Genomic DNA, 20,711 nt, shown 5'->3' with positions numbered 1-20,711 from the left:
AATTCCCAAAACCTGTGGGAGCCCTCTTCTGGTGGGGAGTAGGCCTGGGGCTGCCCTGGCCACGCCTGTGCTTGGGCGGGACTCACTCGGGGTCAGGGGTCGGGGCACAGGATGGGTCTGGCTGGCAGATCCCAGGGATCCCAGCGTCCAGGCCCAGCCCCAAACAGGGTGGCTCCCAAGCTCCTCCCTCTGGGGACCACCTAGCCCACCCTCCTCAGGGTCTCGGCGTATGACTGGGGTCTGCAGGGAGGGTGACTCACTGCCCAGGCCCTTAGGGCTGTAGAAGCCGCAGCCCCGAAGCCGAGTTCTCAGGCTCCAGGAAGAAGAGCGAGCACTGGGTGAGCCGGCCCTGCCCCAGTTCCCCTTCCGTGGCTTCTCCCCTGCGGGTGTTTCCACCCTAGAACCCTTAGGCAGTCGATGGCCAACGGGGCTGGCTGTGCTCCGGACCCCAGGATCGCTCAGGACTGCTTTTCCGGGGGGTCTGTGAGCGGGCGGAGGCCTGCCCGTTAGCCTGGGCGTGTCCTCTGAGCCGGCCGGGGGTCAGGACCCATCTGGGGCTCACCTGGCAAACGGGGAGTGCCGGGCGGGGTAGCGGGGAGAGAGGGCGCCCCTGGGCAGTGTCAGATTCCCAGCACCGCCCCGCGCTCCGGCCGGCCTCACCCGGCGGGAGGACAGCCTGGGAGGAGGGGACTGGTGGCTCTGGCCCGGGCAGCGGGGCTGGACGTCCAGGTGAGCCTCCTTCCCGGGCACCGTGTCACTTTCCTTTTGGGGGTGACTCTGGCGGCGGCTGGGGAGCTCGGCTCCTCGGCGTTCCTCGCACAGAATGCACCCCCCGGCCCGGCTTGGTTTCAGGCCTGCAGCCGCGCCCCCACCCGTCCCCCCAACTCCGCTCCCCTCGCCCTGCCCCCGAGCCTCCGCTCCCAGCCCGTCCCTCCTACCTCTGCCCGCGCTCTGGGAGGCTCCTTGTTCCGCGGCCACAAAGCCCCTTTGATCCTCTGCTCGGCTCGGAGCCATGTGACCCGGTGGGCGGGCCGCGCTCTCCGGCGGCCAGCGCAGCCCGACTCAGCTGCTGGGTGAGTCCTCCGCTCCCTTTGTTCCTCGCAGCCGCGCGCCGGCGGCGGGGGGCCCTCAGGTGCCCGGCGGCCCCCCGGAGGCCCGGCGGCGGGGCGGGAGCGGCACCGCCCCGGGGCCCACCCCGCGCCCCCGGCCGGCGGGACCGGCTCCGGGTCCCCGGGAGCGAGCGAGGGGCGGCGGGAGCGCGGTCTCCACGCGGGGCCCAGATTTTGGGCCGCGGGGCAGAGGACCGGGGCTTTGTGCGGGGGCTTTGTGCGGGGCTTTGTGCGGCCACTGCTACGTGCCCGCCCGCTGAGTGCCCAGGTCCTCCCGGCGGCGGGGCTTTCTCAGGAGCCCGATTCCCGTTCGCAAGGGGCTGCCCTGACTTCTAGCGAGGCCCGGGCTGGGGGGGCTGGGGGGGCTGGGGATCGGATTGGCCGCCGCCGCCCCTTAAAGTCGTTCGGCACAGACTGTCAGCCGTTGGGGCGGGCGGCTGGGGGCCGGGCGGCGTGAGCTGCAACAGCCGCTCCAAATGCGGGGTCCGACGCGCTGGGCTCGGCTCCGGGCTCCGGGGAGGCGTGGGACGGGCGGCCGGTCCGGGAGCCGGAGCGGGCGGGGGCCGGGGTGCGTGTGCTGTGCTGGGCCAGGCTGCTCCGCGGGGACCCGCCGTCGCCAGGCCCTTCCAGCTGAGACGCTGGGAAGACCCCCAGCCCCCAGCCCCACGGCCACCCCGGGCCGGCCCGCCGCCCGCCGCCGGAGAGCCGATGCCATCTGCTCCTGAAACTTCATCCCACACGTCCCCTGGGGATCGCTCGGCCTCCGGGTTCCATCCCGTCTCTCTGCCCGTCCTCTCCGCCGGGAAATCTGCGGGGCTTTTCAGAGCTTTGGGGGTGCATCTCTGCTGACCCAAGAGAAGTTTGAAATTCCGTTCCAGGAGGAAAATAAGAAATGTGCCTTCCAGTCAGTGGGTTTCTGGCTGTAGGGACGGCGCCCCAGTAGGAATTTGGTTTGGATCCCCCGTGGAAAAGCCTGAGAGGCGACGAGGGAGAGAAAGCCCCCGTTCCCTTAGGCTCCCTTGCATTCCCTTAGAATTCCTTGGAATTACATGTGGGTTTCCCACTAGATTCATCGTTGGTTCGCCTCCACGGGTGTCTACATAAATGTCATTTCTCTTTGGTGGCTCCTCATGGCAACCCATGGGGGCCCTCCCTTCAGGAAATAGAAAGGAGAATGAGTTTAAGCATTTGGGGCTGGAGGCCCAGTGTCTGCCTGAGGCCTCTTCCTCTCCCTTTGGGTCTCCTCGGGGCCAGGGTGTGACCGCAGGCGGAGACCTCTCTTCCCTGACGGACCCCTTTTAACAGTGGTGTCTGGGGACCTGCGTTGTCGCTGACCGCTCACAGGCCTCCCCCTGCCACCCCGATCGCTTCCGTGTTGTGGCACTTGCAACGCTATTGTGTCTGCGGGCTCGTGTGTGTATTTCCGCCAGCCTGCTCTGGGTGCCCGGCACCGCGTCGGGGACCACGGCCAGGTGGGTTGGGGCGCGGGGAGGGCCGACACTGTGCGGGGGACCCAGTAGACTGTTTTTGATGGGAAGGGGGCAGTCTCAAGGCCCCCCTCGGCCCCCCACCCTGTCCCCTGTCCCCTGGAAGCCAAGGACAGCCCAGGTTGGGGCCCAGGGCGGGGGAGGGGTCATTCCCTGGGAGCCTGGTCCGTGCCCCAAACCTACAGCACAGGGTTCATTCACAGGGACTTTCACCCCAGGAGCCCCATCCCCATTTGGGTGACTAGACTCTCTGGGCCCACATACCTCCCCACCCCTCCCCACTTCCCGGCCACATACCCTCCCCCCTTCCTGTTGTGTCACTGTCTGAGCTGCTGTTGTCAGATAGGACGTGGGGCACGGTCCCCAGGGGCCCTCCCTGCAGGGGAAGAAGACCCCATACTTGAGAGAGCGCCCCCAGCACCCCCAGCCAGCCCTGCCCGGTTTCCTGTGTCGTCCAAGATCTCAAGGCTGTTCTTAGGGAGCCATTGGTTGACTGGCTGAGCTTCCCTCATCCCATGCCCCCTGCACATTTAAGTCTTGGGCCGGCTCCCCCGTGCCACCCAGAGGTTCTGGGCTCCCTCCTGCTCTCCACGGCCAAGTGCACAGGAAGGATGAGTTTATTCCAGGGCCGATGATCTCCGGAGAGCCCCGTATCCGCAGCTGGGCTCTTGGGGAAGGTGCTTCCAGCACAAATCACAGCCCTTGGCCAAGACTCCATGCCCAGACTTCTGCCTTCCAGCGGCAAGCTTTGATTTGTTTATTGAGCGCCAGCCTGGTTCCTTGGACAGGTAGGGACCTGTTCTCGGGAGCTCAGTGGAGCCTTAGGAGGCCTCCCCAGGACCGCTCCCGGGGGTGGCAGGCCGCGCAGTGGGCTGTGCAGGCGAGAGGAGCAGGCTGGGAAGCCAGGGGAGGCTCACGTCTGATGTCCGATTACAGGCCCTCTAGCCTGACCGCCTCTCAGCGGGCTCATCGGGAGCCTTGTTCCAGTTCCAGGGTCGCCGGAGGGGCGGGTGGCAACATCTTGCCCACCTTTGGCTCGTCCCTGGGCTGTGGGTGGGTGAATGGGGTCCAGACGCCCCTCTCCTCTCTCTCTTTGTGCCACCCCTGGGAAGCACGGGCTGCCAGGACCGGGGGTTCTGAGTTCTGATTCTGACTTTGTGCAGGGCCCTGAGCTGCCGCTTGCCCTCTGGGCTGGCCGTTCCCACCGTAAGAGCAGAGTTAGTGCTCAGCCCGTGGGAGCCGGTTTCCGGGAGGAGGGCCTGGGCCTTGGTTTGGGGGCGGCAGCTTCGTGCGAAGGAAGGCTCTGCAAGGTGAAGGCCAGCCTGTCAGCTCACTCCCCTCTTCCTGGCTGTTCCAACCTAAATTGAATTATAAATGTTTCATTTTCTTTGTTCGTTTTAAAGATTTTATTTATTTATCTATTCATGAGAGACACGGAGAGAGGCAGAGACACAGGCAGAGGGAGAAGCAGGCTCCATGCAGGGAGCCCGATGTGGGACTCGATCCCAGGACCCTGGGGTCACGCCCTGAGCCGAAGGCAGACGCTCAACCGCTGAGCCGCCCAGGCGTCCCTCGAATCATAAACAATTTTGGTTTGAAATCAGTAGCTGGACCGTGGCAGATGTACCCCCAGGTTTCCTGCCTCCACTCTGGAGCTGGGGGTGGGGCACAGCCCCTGAGCACCTGTGGCTGCACGTGGAACCCCAGCTCTGGTTTGGGGGTGAGTCACCAACACTGACCCCCCATTTGGCCTTGGGGAGGGGCCTCACCTGGCGCTGCTGTGGTGCTCCTCCCTCTGTTCCATTGTGCCTGGCGAGGGCCTCCCCTTGCCGGACCTGTGCCCCCAGAGGCCTGCCAGCCTCTGCCCTGCCCTGCGAGTACCAGGCACCAAGCGCCCCGTCCTCTGGACAGTCATCGGAACGGTGTCCTTGCTGGTGTCCCCAGGCCTGGTTCTGGGTGCCTGTCACAGGCAGGCCTCTGACCGCAGATAAGGTTTTCCCAGCCCGGAGCAGGACTGTGAATTCACCCTCCTGCCCAGAGGACACCGCCCGCCCCCCCCCCCCCCCCCCCATCAGGTGGGGACATTTGTTCCTGTCTGTCTTTGGCCAGACCGTGGAGACCGGGGCAGAGATTGTGGTTTATCGATCTCGGGCTCCGGGTGCTGGACCTCCCAGGAGCTTGCTTAGTTAATATTTGAATGAATGTACTCGGTCAGCACGATGTGACTGCAGCTTTTCATCTTCTGTCCAAGTCCTCTGGTTTCTGGACAGCTGGCTCGAGGGGGCCTTGCGAGAACAGCCATTGGGCCTGCTGTCTTTATACGCGCTCTTCTTGGAGCGTTTCCCAGATCTGAATACATTCTCCCCGGGGCAGGGGACTGGACCGACCAGGTGACCCTGGCCCCCCCTTTGTGCCCTGCTTTCCGGGAAGGAGAGGCCTAAGGAAAGGATCCGTGTTGCCACCCATTGTTGGGTGTCGCTTGTGGGCTCCAAAGGCTGATGACGGGGACAGTGGCCCCACGAGTCAGTGGGAGAACCACCGTTGGTGGAGGTAGTGGGGGGCGGGGGGCACAGGTGGGCAGCGCAGCACAGACAGCGGTGGAAGGAGTGTCGCATCTGTGGCGTCACATCATGTGGCGAGGCCACGTGTCCTGCCAGGAATTCTCTACCTCTAGGCCTCGCTCAGCTGCACCAGCCCTGCCCAGCAGAGAGCGCCCCTGGAGCTGAGGGAGGCTGTGGTCACTTTGCAAACCACACGCTCTGCTACTGCTACTGAGGGGCCGGACCCTACGACGGGCACCATCATGATGACCAGGGTCATCTCTGGGCCTGGGGCCCGGAGCCCTCCGTCTTCATCTTGGGGCGTTTAGGTAACAAGGCTGCCTGGTTCCCTCCCTGGAAACAGGCAACACAGTGAAGTCATCCCCAAAGTGTTGTAGGTGGGTGAGAAAGTCTCTTCTGAGACCAAAAATCAGGTCACCTAGTAGAAATAAGTTTATTTATTACAGATGGGAATGAGCTTTAAGCTGATCCCTTGGGCCACCTCACCCCACAGCAGAGATACACGTGCCTCCCCTGGGCGCTCCGGCAAGGACCCCACCCGGCGGGGGGAAGGGCTGCGTCAGGGCACCTTCCCTGTGGAAGGGCCTGGGTGGCCAAACGGTGCCCGGGGGACGGCTGTGCCGGCATCACCCAGGTGCACGCTGGGGATGTTACGGCTCATGCCCTCCTGTGTTCCTCCCCTTGGAGGCCAGGGCGCAGGCTGGGGAAGCAGGTCACACGGCCCCCCATGGGGCAGGGGAGGTGGGACCCCCCGCCTGTGAGTTCCCTACACAGGTTTAGTGTGAGCCGCTCTTAGCACTCTGCTTAGGGCCCCCCCACCCGGGCTAAGGACCCTGGGAGGCCGGAAGTGGGGGCCCTTCATATCCAAGGGAACACAGCCCCCCTGGGTGAGGCCTGCTCTCCCAGCGAGGGTGGTGGGGGACACCGGGTGGAAGCTGGGAAGTTGGGGAACAGTGAGGGGCCTGATTTGTCTCCGACCAGAGTTCCTGCAGATGAGGGGAGAGGAGGACAGGGGCGGGTGGCACGAAGACCCCTGTCTCTGACGCAGCCTGGGGCCCACGTGCCAGCTCCGCCTCCACTAAAGTGGCCGGGGCGCAGGCCGGCCCCCTGAGGACCGGGTCAGCCTTTGCTGAGGCTCCTGGCCATCCGCTCCCCAAATTCAGTGATAGCTATTCCCTGGAGGCAGTTTCACAGGTGGGGCCGGTGACCTGCCCAGGGGCCCCCTGTGCACCTCGATGACCCTGTGGCCTTCCACATGGGACTCGCCCCTTCTGAGCCACAGCCCGGGGTTCAGTTACCAGTTTGCAGGGTCGGCGTAGGACGGACATGAGACAGAAGAGGGGTCTGGGACACGCTGCGTGTATGGCACCCCGGGGCAGCTGCTATCTTGAGTTCCACCCCACATGGCAGCCCTGGGCCGAGCGGCATAGGGGAGCACATGAGGCGAGCCTTCCAGAAGCTTCCAATCCAGTTAGGTGGTAGGTACATGCCAGCTCCAAATGAGATGCTCCCGGAGCGTGGAGGTGCTGTCCCCGGGCTGTCTGGGATTTCACCCGAGACACAGAGGAGAGCGGCTCCGAGGTCAGCAAGTGGGAGGGGCCCCAGGGTGCGGTGCCCGCCTGTCCTGGGACAGCCGGCGGCCTCCAGGGTAGGGCCAGTCCTCCGAGCTGCTCCGCAGACCGCCTGCGTCGCCGAGCCCTCCGCACAGCACCCTCCGCAGCTGCCTGCTTCCTGCTTCCTGCTCTCCTGGCACAGATTCCTCAGCTGACCTTTGCCATCCTTCCAAAGGTCTTGGCGGCCTCCCCAGCCTCCTCCAGGGCTCGCAGTGGAACCGGAGCGCCTGGTCTGTCTCCCCGAGGCTCCTGGGACCTTGCCTGTGTGCCAGCAGCCACCTCTGTCTTTGTTATTTCCTCCTACGTTCACCCAGCCGTGCGCCTTGGACACCACTCAGCAGTAAGGTGCACAGATACGTCTGGGCCTGAGACCCAGGCCTGGTCTGCAGAGAGCGTCGTGCTGCCGGCTTCTGGGGTGCAGCCGGGGCCAGGCCCGTCGTAGGCCGTGGGAGGGTGAGCCAGTGGCCTCTGTCTGCACCTCACTTTCTGCCTCCGGCTCAGCAGCAGTTTGCGGGGTTGTGCGGGAGACGTGTGAGTCACGGATGGGACTGGTTCTCCCGGGGGTGAGGGGACGCCCCTGTGTGCGTGTGCTGCTCTGGGCTGGCTCCTCCCCGTGGGGCTCTCCAAGGACGGTTGGGGACTAAAAAGCTAATTAACACCACTCTGGGAGAGACTCGGTGCTGATGAAGTTATAATTAAACCTTGAGCCACCGGAGACCCCTCTCCCTCTGGGGCCTGTGCCGCCCCGTAAATGTGGGGCTTCAGTGAAGTCTCTCTGACTTGTCTTCGTGGAGCCTCTTCCAGCAGCATCCTTAGAGTCGGGGTTGTGGGGAGGGAGAAGCCTCGGGCCTCTAGCAGATTCGGGGTGGGTCCTGCAGAGATGGCTCAGGAAATCCGGGGGCCGCCCCTCAGCAGCTGCAGCCTCCTGCAGTCACTTCCTCAGGTGGACTGGGCCTGCGCAGAAGGCTGAGCACCTGCCCAGTGTGTGTGTGTGGGGTGGGGGGGCGTAGTGCTGGGTCCTGCTGCTGCTCACAGCTGGTTCTGGTGCCTGGAAGGGGTCGCCAGGGTCCCCACATCGGGAGGGGATGCTTGAGTGGGTTTTCCCTGGTCCCTCCTGCCTGCCCGGAGGCCTGGGATGAGCCGGTTCATCCTCTGTGGTTGCTGATTGGCTGCATGTTTCTTCCCAGACTCCCCTCCTTTTGGGTTGAGGCTTGGGGCTTCCCTCTATTAACGGGGCCTGCTCCTAGCTCACTCTGACTTATGGGTTCCAGCCCGTGGCACCGAAGGCCCTTTTTTTGAGATTAATGGTGAGGTCTTATGAGCACTGGTGGCACGAGGAGCAGGGAGGGCGAGCAGGAAGTCACAGGGCTGGGGGCTGGCCACCGACACAGTGCCCGCTCTTGGTTATTGGGGAGCACTGGTCACCGGTGCCATCGTCGTTAGTAGCTTTGTTGAGATGATCACTCACATGCCGTAAAGTTCACTCTTCTGACACATGGAGAAAACTCCGCGGTGTTTCAAATGCATTCACAAAGTTACGCGGTCATCGCTGATTCTAGAACATTCTCATCACTTGCAAAGGGACTCCGTACCCATCTGCAGCTTGCTGCCCACAGCCCCCGGCACCACTAATCTTCGTCCTGTCTCTGTGGGTTCACCTGTCCTGGACATTTTACACCAGTGGGAGCCTAACAGGCGGCCTTTTGTGTCTGGCTTTTTTCACACAACACGACGGCTTCAAGGTTTGCATCATGGCAGGTGCCCACGGGCTGGCCACGGCGCGTTTCCCTGTTCACCAGTAGATGGGCATCAGGGATGTGCCCGCGTTCTCGCTGTTCTGAGTGAGCCACGCGGCCCTGAACACATGTGCCCACGTCTTGGTGTGGACGTGTGTTATCATTTCTCTCGGGAAGCTCCTGTGGTGTGGGAGGTGGTTGGCCTGCCCCCCGGGGTGGGAGTGGGGGAGCCCTGTGTGCAATCCTTTGTGCGTTTCTTGCGCTTTCTCCCATGACAGGTCCTGAATCTGTCCGGGCATTTCGCCAGGGGTCCTTTTGTTTCCTCTTGAGCCCAGGGCCAGCTCCTTGGGATGCGGTGAAGGGGCCCGTGGGTGGATCGGGGGTAGGCGTGGGGGTATGGAGTGGCCATCCGGTCCCCTTCCTCCGCATGGCCTGAACTGGGCAGGTTTGTATGTCCTCCTGGGGCGATAGGGGAGCTGCAGCCCCAGCTCCTGCTGCAGTGAGAGAGAGGAAGTGGGTGGAGGGAGTGGCTGGGTTTCGTTGTGGCCCCCCCTTCCCCCTCTAGGAAGCTGGGGGAATGGACTGGGGTGTGGGAGCGGCCTTGCTTTTTCTTCCCTAGGGAACGCACTCCCCCTGCCCCCACCAGCCGCGGCCCCAGGGACACACGTCCTTCCTGGGAGGGTGGACGTGCCGAGGGCTGCCCCTGGGATCCCGGGAGGGGGTGCGGGCGGCGGGACTGCAGAGCTGCAGAGCGTGTCCCACAGAAACATTAGGCTCAAACAAATGTGTGTCCATTGTCATCGGAAACCACCACGTGAGTGCAAACGGCGAAGGCCCTTTGCCCCGCCTGCACTGGGGCGCCCCCCCCAGCACCGCCCCCACTGCAGCCCAAGTTCAGGAGGGAAGGGCCTGTTGGTGGGGCTGGGACGTGGTCAGGGGCGGTTGGGCTGGGGGGCCAGGCTCCCCTCCTCCCCCTCTGGCCGCAGCTGGAGGAGCCTCTGCCTGTCGCCAGTTCGCAGGCAGAAATTACCATATGAATGTGGCTCCTTCCCGGAGCCGGAGCCGGAGCTTCTGGCTGAGGGACCTGGGAGGAGACGAGGGGACAGGCTCCTACCCCCAGGGCCTCCTGCTTCTGACCAGTGGCCTCCATCGGGTGGAGAACTCCGACAACACTTCCGATCCACTGGCAGGTACCCCGGGGTGTGGGGGTGTGGGGGTGCCGGCAGGCTGGTGGGCAGGGTCCCATGAGAGTGGGACCCCGCAGACAGTCACGCTTCCTGGCTCAACTTCATTCCGGCCGAACTTGTGTAAGAACCCCATACTGTCATCCTCTTGCTCTCGTTTCAAGAGTCGCAGCAAATTACCGCAGGAAACGTGGACCCTAAGGAGGGACTGGAAGCCAGGACCCTGTGCCATAAAGCAAATTCGAGCGCGATGTAGACTGTAAAGTGTCCGTGCACGACCCAGGGCTGGCGGTCCGCGCTGCTCCGGCGGCTGCTCCGGTGGCCCGTGTCTCCGTGATTAAGTCCTCTTTGCCAGTCCCAGCCACTCTTAAGTGTGGGCTGGACGTGTGTCACATGAACAGCTGGGCCGCGGATTAAGCGGCCGCAGGAAAAGTCACCCTCGTGCTGTGAAACTAACTGGCGGGCCCCAGTGCCAGGGGCACATCTTCCTTCTGGGGCTGCTCAATGACCGATGGCCTGGTCCCTCCACACAGGGGATCCACTTGTCACTGTAGCGCTGGCTGGGCCAGCTGCAGCGTGGGGAGCGGCTTGGGGCAGTGCCGGGGTGGCCTCCGCCGTTCTGCTCCGAGTCCTGCCCACCGGCCGCCTGCCCAGGCTCTGCATCTGCTGTGCCCCTAGGAGAGCCCGCCACCTGCCCCTGGGGTGAGGATGGGGCTCGAGACTGGGCCCTGCCACAGGCCACCGGGCCTCGCCGTGTCCCCCCTCCTCTCCTCCTGGACGGGCCCCCTTCCTCTTCACCCCCCACCATTTCCTGAGCAAAATTTCCTGACCGGCAGGAGCTGTCCCCGGAAGTCCGTCCTTCCATCCCTCCTTCCTGTTTGGTGCTTTGTGGCTCCAGAGGACGATGGAAGCTGGAAATGGTTAACGTCTCGGTCACGGGCTGCCACACATTGCAGGCCGCGGGGAAGCCCGTGGGAAAGGATGCAGGCCAGCACTTTGGGGGCCAGGGCGGGAGCGTGGCCGGCCCCCCACGACGTTCTGAGAAGAGCCACAGGGGGAGGAAGGGCAGCAGGGCAGCGAGCTCCCTATTCATTCATTCCTTCATTCAGCAACCTGGGGAAACAGGGAGGGTTTCTCCAGGAGCAGCGGGGGAGCGGCTCCCTTTGCAGAGCTGATGGGAGCCCGGGAGACCGTCGTGCACCCAGGCTGGAGAGCTGGGCCCGGGCCTGTGTCTTGCTAACCACTATAGAGCGTGGAGTGTGCCCGCGTGATTCTGTGTGTTTCGTAAATGACCTTGCTTGATTCTCCTAGTGCTCTTGGGAGGCAAATATTACTGTTCCAACATACACGTAGGAAAATGGAGGCACAGAGAGGTTAAGGGACTTGCTCAGGGTCACAGCGAGTGTGGTGGTGGGGCGGGTGAGGGCGAAGGCGGTTGACAGTGATGGCTTGGACTGTGGCGAGGAAGGGGGGCGGGTGGGGAGCAAGGAGACGCGCCTGCAGGAATGTTGGGTTAGAAGTGGTAGGAATTTGGGGTGGGTGATGGGTCTGGGAGATGGAAGGGGAAGGTCAAAGACGGCCCCCCAGGTTTGTAGCTGTAATGACCGCATGCACGAAGGGGCCACTTACTCCAAGAGGGACGTGCGGGGCAGGCTGGAGAGTCGGAGTTTGGCTCAGGGCATGTTCAGTGCGAGACAGCCAGGCTGCGCTGGGGCCGAGGCCGCAGATCCCCTGTGCTGGGCTCGAGGCCTGGCCGACGTGGGGCTCCGGGCATCTCTGTCGAGCCATGATGGACGTAAGGGAATGGTCAGTCGGCTCCGGTGTGTGAAGGACAGAGGCTGGCATTTAATGCACGGAAGACGGGCAGAGTCTCCCGGGGACGGTGTCCAGCCAGGGACCAGGGCTGATGCTGCATGTGGAGGAGGGGCTGGCGCGGAAGCCGAGAGATTTCAGGAAGGGAAAGGCTGGGGTGGTCCGGGCGCATGTGCTGCAACTTGGGGTGAGGGGTGACCCCTAAGTACTTTGCCCTGCAGACGCCTGGCCGCTGTGTCTCCTCAAAACCCCAAGCCCCAGGGTGCATCACGCCACAGCCCAGACGGGAGGACGGACCTCGCCTCTCCTTCCTCTGTGGTGTGACCCAGCGCTGGGCTCAGGTGTCTGCACCCCGCCCACCCCCTGCCAGGCAGGGTTACGGGGGTGATGGATGTGTCTGTCCCGAGGGCTGACTGGGCCGCTGTCCCTGCTCACCGCTGTCCCTGCTCACGGCTTTTTCCTGGGGCGGGCCTGGGGTAGGGGGGTGGCTGTGTGTCTGAGACCCCGCGGATGGGCAGGCAGTCCGTCCCACGGTCCCTTCAGAGAGCTTCAGCCGTAGGTGGTGGGCCTGGCGCACCCTAGGATGTGCCCTTGGGTTTCACAGGGTCTTTCTGTGGTTTATTCACCAGATGAGCAGTGGGGTCTTACTTGGGGACATGGAGGATCTAAGCAGCCCCGCTGGCAGTTGGGCTGCGGGAGCCGTAGGAGGGTCCCTGCCACCCCCCGGGCCCTGAGCACACTGCTTCCAGCCCCACTTCCCTCCTGAGCAGGGAGGACCCAGAGGCGGGAGAGCAGTGACTCCGGCTCTCTCCCTGCAGCCCAGAGCTGGAGCCGCAAATGGATGGGTGACCTGAGTCGAGGTGGTCCGGAGTGGCTGACCCCGCGCTTGCTTCCTAGACCTCAGACCCTCGGCTGGTGGCACGAGATGGCCAGCTCCCTGCTCCGGGGTCATCGGGCCAGACTTCTCTCCTAGCCCAAGAATGTGCCGCTCCCTGCTCGGCCCCCTCCCAGGCTGGGCTCCGCCTGCCTCGAGTGCTCTGGGCACGAGGTCACCTTAGGTAGCACCCCCCACCACCCCACCCCACCCCACCCCACCCTGGGCCTGACCAGGACTGCACAGATGCAAATCGTTTCATAACTTCGGGCAGGGAGGGGGGTGAATTTTTGATATCTTCCTCTACATAGCCCCTGGGTGGGGGGGCTGCGCTGTTGCACCCCGGGAGGCCTGTCTACTTTTTGTTTTCTCAGATGATTTCATCAGTGGGGGGAGGCGGAACCCCAGCGCCCCCAGCTCTGGTGAGGATCTGCTGACAGTCCTGCTGATAGGAGAGGGGGTGGGGGTGGAGGAGAGGCCTCAGCCCCCTCCTTAGGGGGACGTCCCTGATAAGAGGAAATTCCACTCGGTGACAAATGGCCAGTTTCCACCCATCCACGGGGGAGGATCTTTTCTTTCTCTTTTTAACTTGGCAAATATTTGCCAAGAACTAACGGAATCTCTGCGGTCAGCCGGCGCCCCTTCGGACTTGGTGGGCGGGCGGGCCGGGGCTGGATTCTGGGTTTGCTTTGGGGTTGGGGGTCTTCATGCCGGAAGATTCTCTGGGGTGGGAGGATGCTCCGTGGCGGGGTGCAGGGGGAGGCACGGTCCCTGATCCTGCAAGGACAGCGGGGTGGGTGGAAAATTAAATAATAAATCCTTGACGCAGGAAGTCGGAGGGCTCATCCCTGGGCCCCGGCTGCGGGTCCCTGCTGCAGGCTGCTTTTTAGGAAGGGAGCATGGGCGGCCTGCAGGTTGGAGCTTGCTCTGGACGAAGCCTGATGTCTCCGTGGGGCCGCGGAGCCTGGCTGGCCCAGAGGCACTGGAGGAGGAGGAGGAGGAGGAGGAGGAGGCCGGGCCGCAAAGAGAGAACAGAAGAGGGCCTCTTCCCGAAGGGGGTGGGCTGGCCTGGTGAGAGGTGGCCGCTGTCCAAATCTGACTCTTGCCGACTCGGGCCAATTGAAACCAAGAGCTTCTTGAGATTCCTCCCTGCACAATGGAGGAGAAGCTTGCTTTCACGCGTTTGGCGGGAGCCGAGCCCAGGAGCCTTGGCAGGCAGTAGGAGTGGGGGACCCCCCCTCCCCGCCTCAGGGGCGCCTCCGGCCCCTGAAAGAATGAATGAGCCTGAGCTGGACGGGCATGGCACTGTCCCTGCTCTGTCCCCTCCCGGGTCTGCGGAGGGCACGGGGTCCTGGGAGATCTTGATTCGGGCACACCCCCACCAGGTCTTCTCTCGCTGCAACCTTGGGCCTGGTTGTTGTTCCTCCTCCCCCTCCTCCTCCCCCTCCTCCTCCCCCTCCTCCTCCTAGGGGGAAAACGGAAGGAGGAGCTCTTAGCTGAAGAAAATGCAGCCCTTTGCATGTGCAAATCCCTCCTTTCTGCAGAGAGGCACGAGCCTTTGTGCTCCATTTCCAGGCGGAGTTTCAGGACAGAGGGCAAAGTCTCAGATTTCTGGCATCCCCAGTTCCTGACCAGACTCTGACTAGACGCTTCCTGCCTCGGACAAAGTGTGAAGTGTAATGTGATTTGGAATTACTTATCGAATTAGATGAGGCTTGTGCGCTTTTTGAAATCCAGTCCCTCTGATCCCCGCCTGCACAAATTTGCAAAATTTGGTCGTTTATATTCAGTGTTTCCGTCTTTAGAAGGGAGCAGGAAGTTCCCCTGGGACATTTCTGGGGAGTGTGCAGCGGCCTGGGTAGGTGAACGGGGTGGGTGGGGGTGGGGACTAGGAGCAAGGAACGGAGTAAATGGGAAGAGGTCCTGATTCCCAAGCCCTGCGGGGAGAGCCAGGCCCCGCACCCTCCAGGCCCACTGCTGCTGATGCCCATTGCTGGTTCTCACTGGTCCTGCCTGCTGCAGCTCAGGGAGGGAGGTCCCCTAGAACCCTGGGATCTTCTTCTAGGATTATTGTTTGTGCCGTTTCTTGCACATCTTGTTCCAGGGCAGCTCTGTAGCCTGTGAGTGCTTGTGTGTGTGTGTCTGGTCCTTCACCTGCATTCCCCAATCCCAGGTTGGCTAACAAGAGCATCTCCCTCCCCTCCCTGCCACTTACACCAGAATTGAGGAGTCCTCTCTGAGGCCTCTGTGAATTTGTCAGCTCAACCTGGGGTGACCTCCAAGAGGTGGAGGGTCCTAAAGGATGAGAATGGGCACTTTGACGTCTGCTCAGATGGGTCCATGTGGGAGCTTTGGCGGGGCAGCAGGTGTGCCAGGCCTCTGGCGTGGGGCCTCCAACTGTACTAGGGTTTGCGTGCTTTGGCGCCCCCGCCTTGGGAGACGATCTGGGTAAGCTCGGCCAACGGCATCGGTTTTACCCCCAAGAAGTTCGTCTGGGGCCTGGCTGTGACGCTGGGGCGACCTGACTGCCCCACGTGGTACCACGTGGCTGCCATGGCCCCGACAGAGCTGCTTCTGTGTTTGGCAGACGAGGCTGATGTTTGGGGAGGATGGAACTTGGGACACTGCCGGGATGCAGAACAAGGCAGCAGGACAAACAGGGAGGCGGCAGGCTGGGGGGGTCCCCTGAGTGTCGGTTTCCAGGTCAGGCCTTGCAAGCCTGCCGTGGTGAGCTCTCTCTGCAGCTGCCCTGGAGCTGGGGTGGACTGAGTGGCTCCGGAGGCATCCCCCACCCCAAGAGCGGGCTTCTTTCCAGGGTCGGCCTCCCAGCCAGATGAGCAACCCATAGCCCCAGGCCCTGCGAGCTCCCTGGCCGCGTGATCCCATCATCCTTTGTAGGCCCTGGGTCCGAGCAGAGGTGCCCAGATGTGGCTGGCTCCGGCTGGGAATCACAGCCCCCGCTGGGCTGCGGGCACTTGGGAGAGGGAGGTCCCTGGTAGGGGCTGGGCAGAGCCCTGCCGGCACTTCCTTCCTGCTTTTGGACCCTGTCACCCACCTCCCGAGAAAAGTCCCGCCCAGCAGGTGTGCGTGCTGGAGGAGGGGGTGGGGCTCACCCACAGGGAGTGGTAAGTGGGCCAGGGGCGGAAATGGGGACCTGCAGAGAGATCATCTGCCACCCCCGGCGTTGCCCTTTCTGGGAGATGCAGGGCTCCGACCCGGGGGGCACCACCTGGCAGCTGCGGGGCTCCAGACCTCAGGCCTGAGCGTAGCATCTGGGGCCCAGCTGTCCTCTGAGCTGTAGAGCCGGCTGGTGGGCACTCATGGGCACAGTTGGGTTCTTTTCAGTCCAGCGCCACTGGCAGCCTCTGCTTTTCTTTCTTAATTATGACAGCTTTATTGAGATGACGGTTCCCACACCAGACAATTGACCCATTTAGAGCATGCAGTTCGGTGGCATTTACCCGAGTTGTTTGAGCGTCCCCTGTCTGCTTCCAGAACATTTTCATCACCCCAAAAGGAAACCCTTTACGCATGAAGCAAGCACTCTCTCTCCCCCAGCCCCTGGCATCACTCATCTACTTGGTGTCTCTGTGGATTTGCTGATTCTGGATGTTTCGCATCAGTGGGATCGTACACGGGTGACTTTCTGCGACCAGCTTATTAAAACACTGAGTGTGACGTTTGCAAGGTTTGCCCACGTGGTAGCAGGTGCCGGGTCGTCACTGCATTTTATGGCTGATACTCCCATTGTGATTTTTATCCCTTCATCCATCGCTGGATTTTAGATATTTCTCGAGTGCCGCCATCTGGGCTCAGGAGTTAGGGATACCACTGAGCAGGCCACAGTGTCCACAGGTTCAAGGGGCTTGCAGAGGAGGGGGCGGTGGTCAGGAAGCGGGTGGCCCATCTTCTGCCCCTGTGAGCAGTGTCAGTGTAGCAGGGCGGGGAGTGGGGGCTTGCAAAGGGCCACATGGAGCCAAGGCCAGAACCAAAGGCCCCTGGCATCTGCCGTGCCGCCTCGTTTTCACCGTAGGATGACCGTGTCTGTTGCTGTGTCTTGCTGGGGGTCACCTGGGTTCTATTCATAGTTAGGCTGGATCCCCAGAAGAATTCATCCACCGACGGGTGAATGGATACACAGTGGAATGTTACGCAGACGTGAAGAGGAAGGACGTCGTGGCACCTGCTGCAACATGCAGGGGCCCTGAGGATGTCAGGCTCAGTGAAAGAGGCCAGACACGGGACCGTGCTGCGACCGTGCTGCTGAGGTCTGTAGACGGGTCAAGTTCACCGAGTTAGCAGGTGGGCCGGAGAGGCCCCTGGGGGAGCAGGAGGACAGGTTGGACTTTGGTGGGGGCAGTTTCTGTCTGGGGTGATGGAAACAGTCTGGAGGTAGACGGTGGCAGTGGCTGCGCGCCGTCGTGCACGGGCTGCGTACCGCGGGAGCAGACGCTGAAACACGGTTTAAACGGTCGAAACGTTCTGTGTGTGTATGTTTACCACAACAAAGGAAAGAATTAGGCTGGAGGAAGGTATGAGCCCGTGTGTAGGGTCACCCCAGCCTGGGTGGTCCTGGGCCTGCCTTCCACGGGGAGGTCGGTGGCCTGGTGGGCAGTGACGTCACCGTGGGCCTGAGAGCCTTGAGGGGAGAGCTGCTGGCCTGCGGCTGCTGGGCAGGGAGGGAGGCCGCACCGGGGCCCATGCGTCCAGGGCACACCCGGGGTCCCCTCCTCTGAGGTGGGGAAGCAAGAGCGTGCAGCTTGCCCTCGCGCCGCATTGCCCTGCCCGAGAGCCAGGCGGGAGCAGGGAGAGAAGGCAGGCAGTGCTGCGTGACCACAAGGACGTTACTTAACCTCTGTGATCTGAACCTGAGTTTTCCTCTTTCAGAAACGGGGCTCCGCTGGGGCTCCTGGCTGGCTCAGTCCGTAGAGCATGTGACTCAACCGTGGGGTTGTGAGTTCAAGCCCCAGTTGAGTGTAGAGGTTACTTAAAAACAGGATCTTCTTTAAAAACCAGCTCGGGGCTGCTGGGTGGTGTAGTTGGTTGGGCATCTGACTCTTGGCTTCCGCTCAGGCCATGATCTCGGGGTCGTGGGATCAGGCCCCGCATTGGGCTCCACACCCAGCATGGAGTCTGCTTGGGATTCTCTCTCTCCCTCTGCCCCTCCTGCTCATGCACTCACTCTCTCTCTCTCAAAAATAATCTTTTTTAAAAATGGGGCTCCCTCTTGTTCTCTTAAGCTGATGAAGGTGCAGACAGAAGTATCTGGGAGGTGAATGCGAAACCTTTTTTTTACGTGAAGAACATCTCTTTCCTATTAATAGCATCTCAAGAAGTTGGGGTGTGAAACAAGACCTTAGGTGCCAGGGCCATGGAAAGAGGATGAGGCCCCAGCTGCAGGGAGAGGTCACTGGGGGACGTGGCCTGGATGCAGGTCTGACCATCGTGGTGGAGGAGCTGCGGGCCAGCCTGGGGCAGCACAGCCCTCCTCCACCCACCCGACACCAAGGGGACACTCCCAAGACCCCCGTCACCCCATGAGTATTGATTGTGTCCCCTCCTGTGCAGGTCTGGAGACCCGGGGCGGGGAGGGGGTCAGTAATCACGCGGCACAGCGGTGCAGGGGAAGCTTCAGGGTCGAACAGATGGAGTGAAGGTCGCAGGTCATTGGCCTGACCTCTTTTGATGGCGTCTCAGGAAGAGAAAAAAAATTGCTCCGAGGACCTCAGTTTCCCCATTTGTGAAAGGAGTAGGTTGACCTAGAACTGTGTGCTGTCCAGCATCTTTGTCGTTTGCCATGTGTCGCTTTTTAAATATAAACTAATTAAAATCAGATCAAATAAATAAATCTAGTTCCTCGCTCGGCCGGGCTGCATTTCAAGGGCTCAGTGGCCCCCACGTGAAAACAGCTGGCAGTTGCTCACAAAAATCAAAGATGCTGATGCCATGCGACCCGGCAATCCCACCTGTGGGGATGTCCCCAAAGGAGGCAAGAAGCAGGGTCCCTGGCTACTTGCACACCTGTATGCGGAGCCGTGTGCGAGAGCAGCTCCGGCGTCCGTGGAGGGATGAACAGATACGCAGGACGTGCTCTAGCCACGCCGGGCACTCGTGCTCAGCCTCGAGAACGAAGGGTGTCCTGACACCTGCTGCGACATAGGCAGACCGTGAGGACATTATGTCACGTGCAGTAAGCCAGCCCCCAGTGGGTGAGCGCTGTTAAGATTCCCCTTTATCGAGGGGTCCCTGGAGCAGCCAGTTGCACAGACAGTAGGATGCCCCCCCCCCCCGGGGCGGGGGGAAGGAGGGGGGTTCGGTGTCGCGGGGAGAGAACCGCAGTTCCCCGAGGTGGAAAGCGTTCTGGAGATCGACTGTACAAGGTGAACGTATTTAACGCCACCGCACCGGACACTTTAAATGGTTGGTGGCAAATGTCCGGTTTTGTGTATCTCTTACCACGATTAAGGAGACAGTCCCAGTGGCTACAGCGTCAGACCGCGCGGGGGCACAGAATGGGGGCCTCTCGGACGGTGGTGGAGGAGACGGAGGAGACGGAGGAGACGGCCCCTGTCGTCGCTCCGGGCCGGCCGGAGCAGGTCCCTGGTGGCTCTCCGTGGGAAGCAAGTGTTCAGAGAAAGTGTCCCTGGGCCCGTTTGCCTGATGGGGCCTCTGCTTTTTCCACGCAGAGGCCCTGGAGGCAGACCCCACAGCCTGCCACCTCCCGGCCGGGCAGGACAAACTGGGGTGGCTGCCCTCGGAGAGGAGAGGCTGGCAGGATGGACCCTCACCTGCGCCGCCGAGGGAAGGATGGGGCTTGTCGCTTTATTATTATTATTTCTCGAGCAGGGCCCTGGGGGGCAGGATGTTTGCTTTGTGGTTTGAGTTTCTGCAGTGGATGTTGGCGCCTTTGGAGGGGGCCAGCTGGAGCAGAGGCCGGAGGGGAGGAGGGAGCTGGAGCGGAGGGGGTGCAGGGGGGAGGGAGGGGGAGAGAGGGGAGGGGGTGCCCAGGCCCGGACAGAATGGCTCCCAGACCCACAGGCAGATGGAAGCAATTTGAGGTCACGTGGGGCCGGGCTGAACTGCTGGCCTGCAAGAGGAGGCCCCGCGGCTGCCTCCAGGAAGCAGCCCCACAGCCACATGTTCAAGGCCAGATGCAGCGCTTGTCTTTGTTTATTTAAAGATGCTGGAGCTGGGGACAGTGTTTCTGAAGAGGGAGCAGAGGCAGATGCCTTCTGGGCGCTGCTGGGAGGAGGCCCGAGGCTGTCATCGCTGCCTCCTGGGTCCCTTGGCTTTCGCTGGCCTGGGCGGGGGGCAGCGGGGGTCCCCGGCGCTTTCACATGTGCTCTGTTATTTGCTCCATCCCCCATCCGGCGAAGTAGGAATTACCCACACTTTGTGGGGCTGAGAAAATGGAGAAGTTGAGTGACTTTGTGTGGATAAGCTGCCCACGCTCCGATTTCTGGGACTGGTCAGCAGATGGTCCCTCCTTGTCGTGGGTGGGAAGGGTGCCTGCCCCCGCTGTCCGCGCCCTCTGACACCTGGAAGACAGAGGTGCGAGCTGGCCGGGCCCACTGGGGTTTGGTGGTTGCAGGAGCGTCCGGGCACTTCCCCAGGAAGTGGAGGCACAGTGTGTCTGAGGCCCCCGCGGTGGCCTTCGGGCCGGGCAGCCCGTGCCTGCTGCTTCCTCGGGCGGGACCGGGAGGGGGGGGGACACGACCCTGTCGTGTCCCCCCCCCTCCCCGCCCAGCACACACCCGGGAGCAGAGGAATGGGGGTTCCGGGGCTGATGCCCAGGGAGCCAACCAGCCCCACCCTGCAGGGACCCGGGAGACGTCGAGGTGCACCGTGTGCTTTCTTCCCATGAGCTTGGGGTGCACCGGACAGGCCCGTGAGCGCCCCCGGGAAGTGGGGTGGAGCTGACATTCCTCCTGAGTGGTCGAGGGGTGGGAAGGGCCTGGATGCACCAGGGCAAGGGAGGCCGCCAGGGGAACTGAGAGGCTGCCCGAGGAAAGGTGCGGCCAGGCGTGTGTGGTGTGTCTAGGGGCACACCGGGACGGGGTGCTCCTGCCAGGCCCTGGGGGGGACCCGCATTGCGGTGAGCACCTCTCACGTCCCCACTGGGTGCCTCCTGGTCGTCCCTCCCTTAGGCCTCTGACCGGGACGTGCAGACTCCCGAGGGCGGCCAGAGGAGGAAGGTTCTGACCTACAAGCTGCAAAAGCTTGAGTTGCTCCTAGAAGCAGCTCCGTCCCATCTGCCCGTCCACAGACCTGAAAGCAAAAGCTGTGGTTGTGGGGAACACAGGTGCTGGGCTGAGAGGAGAGCCCGCGGGGCCCA

The 20,711-nt window shown here is 62.6% G+C and overlaps 1 protein-coding gene across 10 annotated transcripts in view; it reads left to right on the top strand.

The window, feature by feature from the left end:
• SEPTIN9 (septin 9) overlaps positions 1 to 20,711 on the top strand; it is a 144,791-nt gene that overhangs the window by 112,443 nt on the left and 11,637 nt on the right. Inside the window, exon 1 of one of the 10 annotated variants that reach the window (XM_072746529.1) lies at positions 97 to 338. The exons of 5 other annotated variants lie outside the window; for them this stretch is intronic. Coding sequence is in view for 1 of the 5 variants with exons in the window: in XM_025999848.2 (XP_025855633.2) it covers positions 9,540 to 9,696 (157 nt within the window). In the remaining 4 variants the exon portion in view is untranslated. Of the gene's footprint in view, positions 1 to 96; positions 339 to 566; positions 730 to 958; positions 1,074 to 6,795; positions 7,116 to 9,391; positions 9,697 to 20,711 lie in introns of those variants that run through there. 4 more of the 10 variants (XM_072746527.1, XM_025999849.2, XM_072746530.1 and 1 more) reach the window with 4 other exon arrangements.

Source organism: Vulpes vulpes, chromosome 2, assembly GCF_048418805.1.
Source record: "Vulpes vulpes isolate BD-2025 chromosome 2, VulVul3, whole genome shotgun sequence".
Lineage (NCBI taxonomy): Eukaryota > Metazoa > Chordata > Mammalia > Carnivora > Canidae > Vulpes > Vulpes vulpes.
Note: the sequence above shows the minus strand (reverse complement) of the source record. Positions and strands in the feature narration are given on the sequence as shown.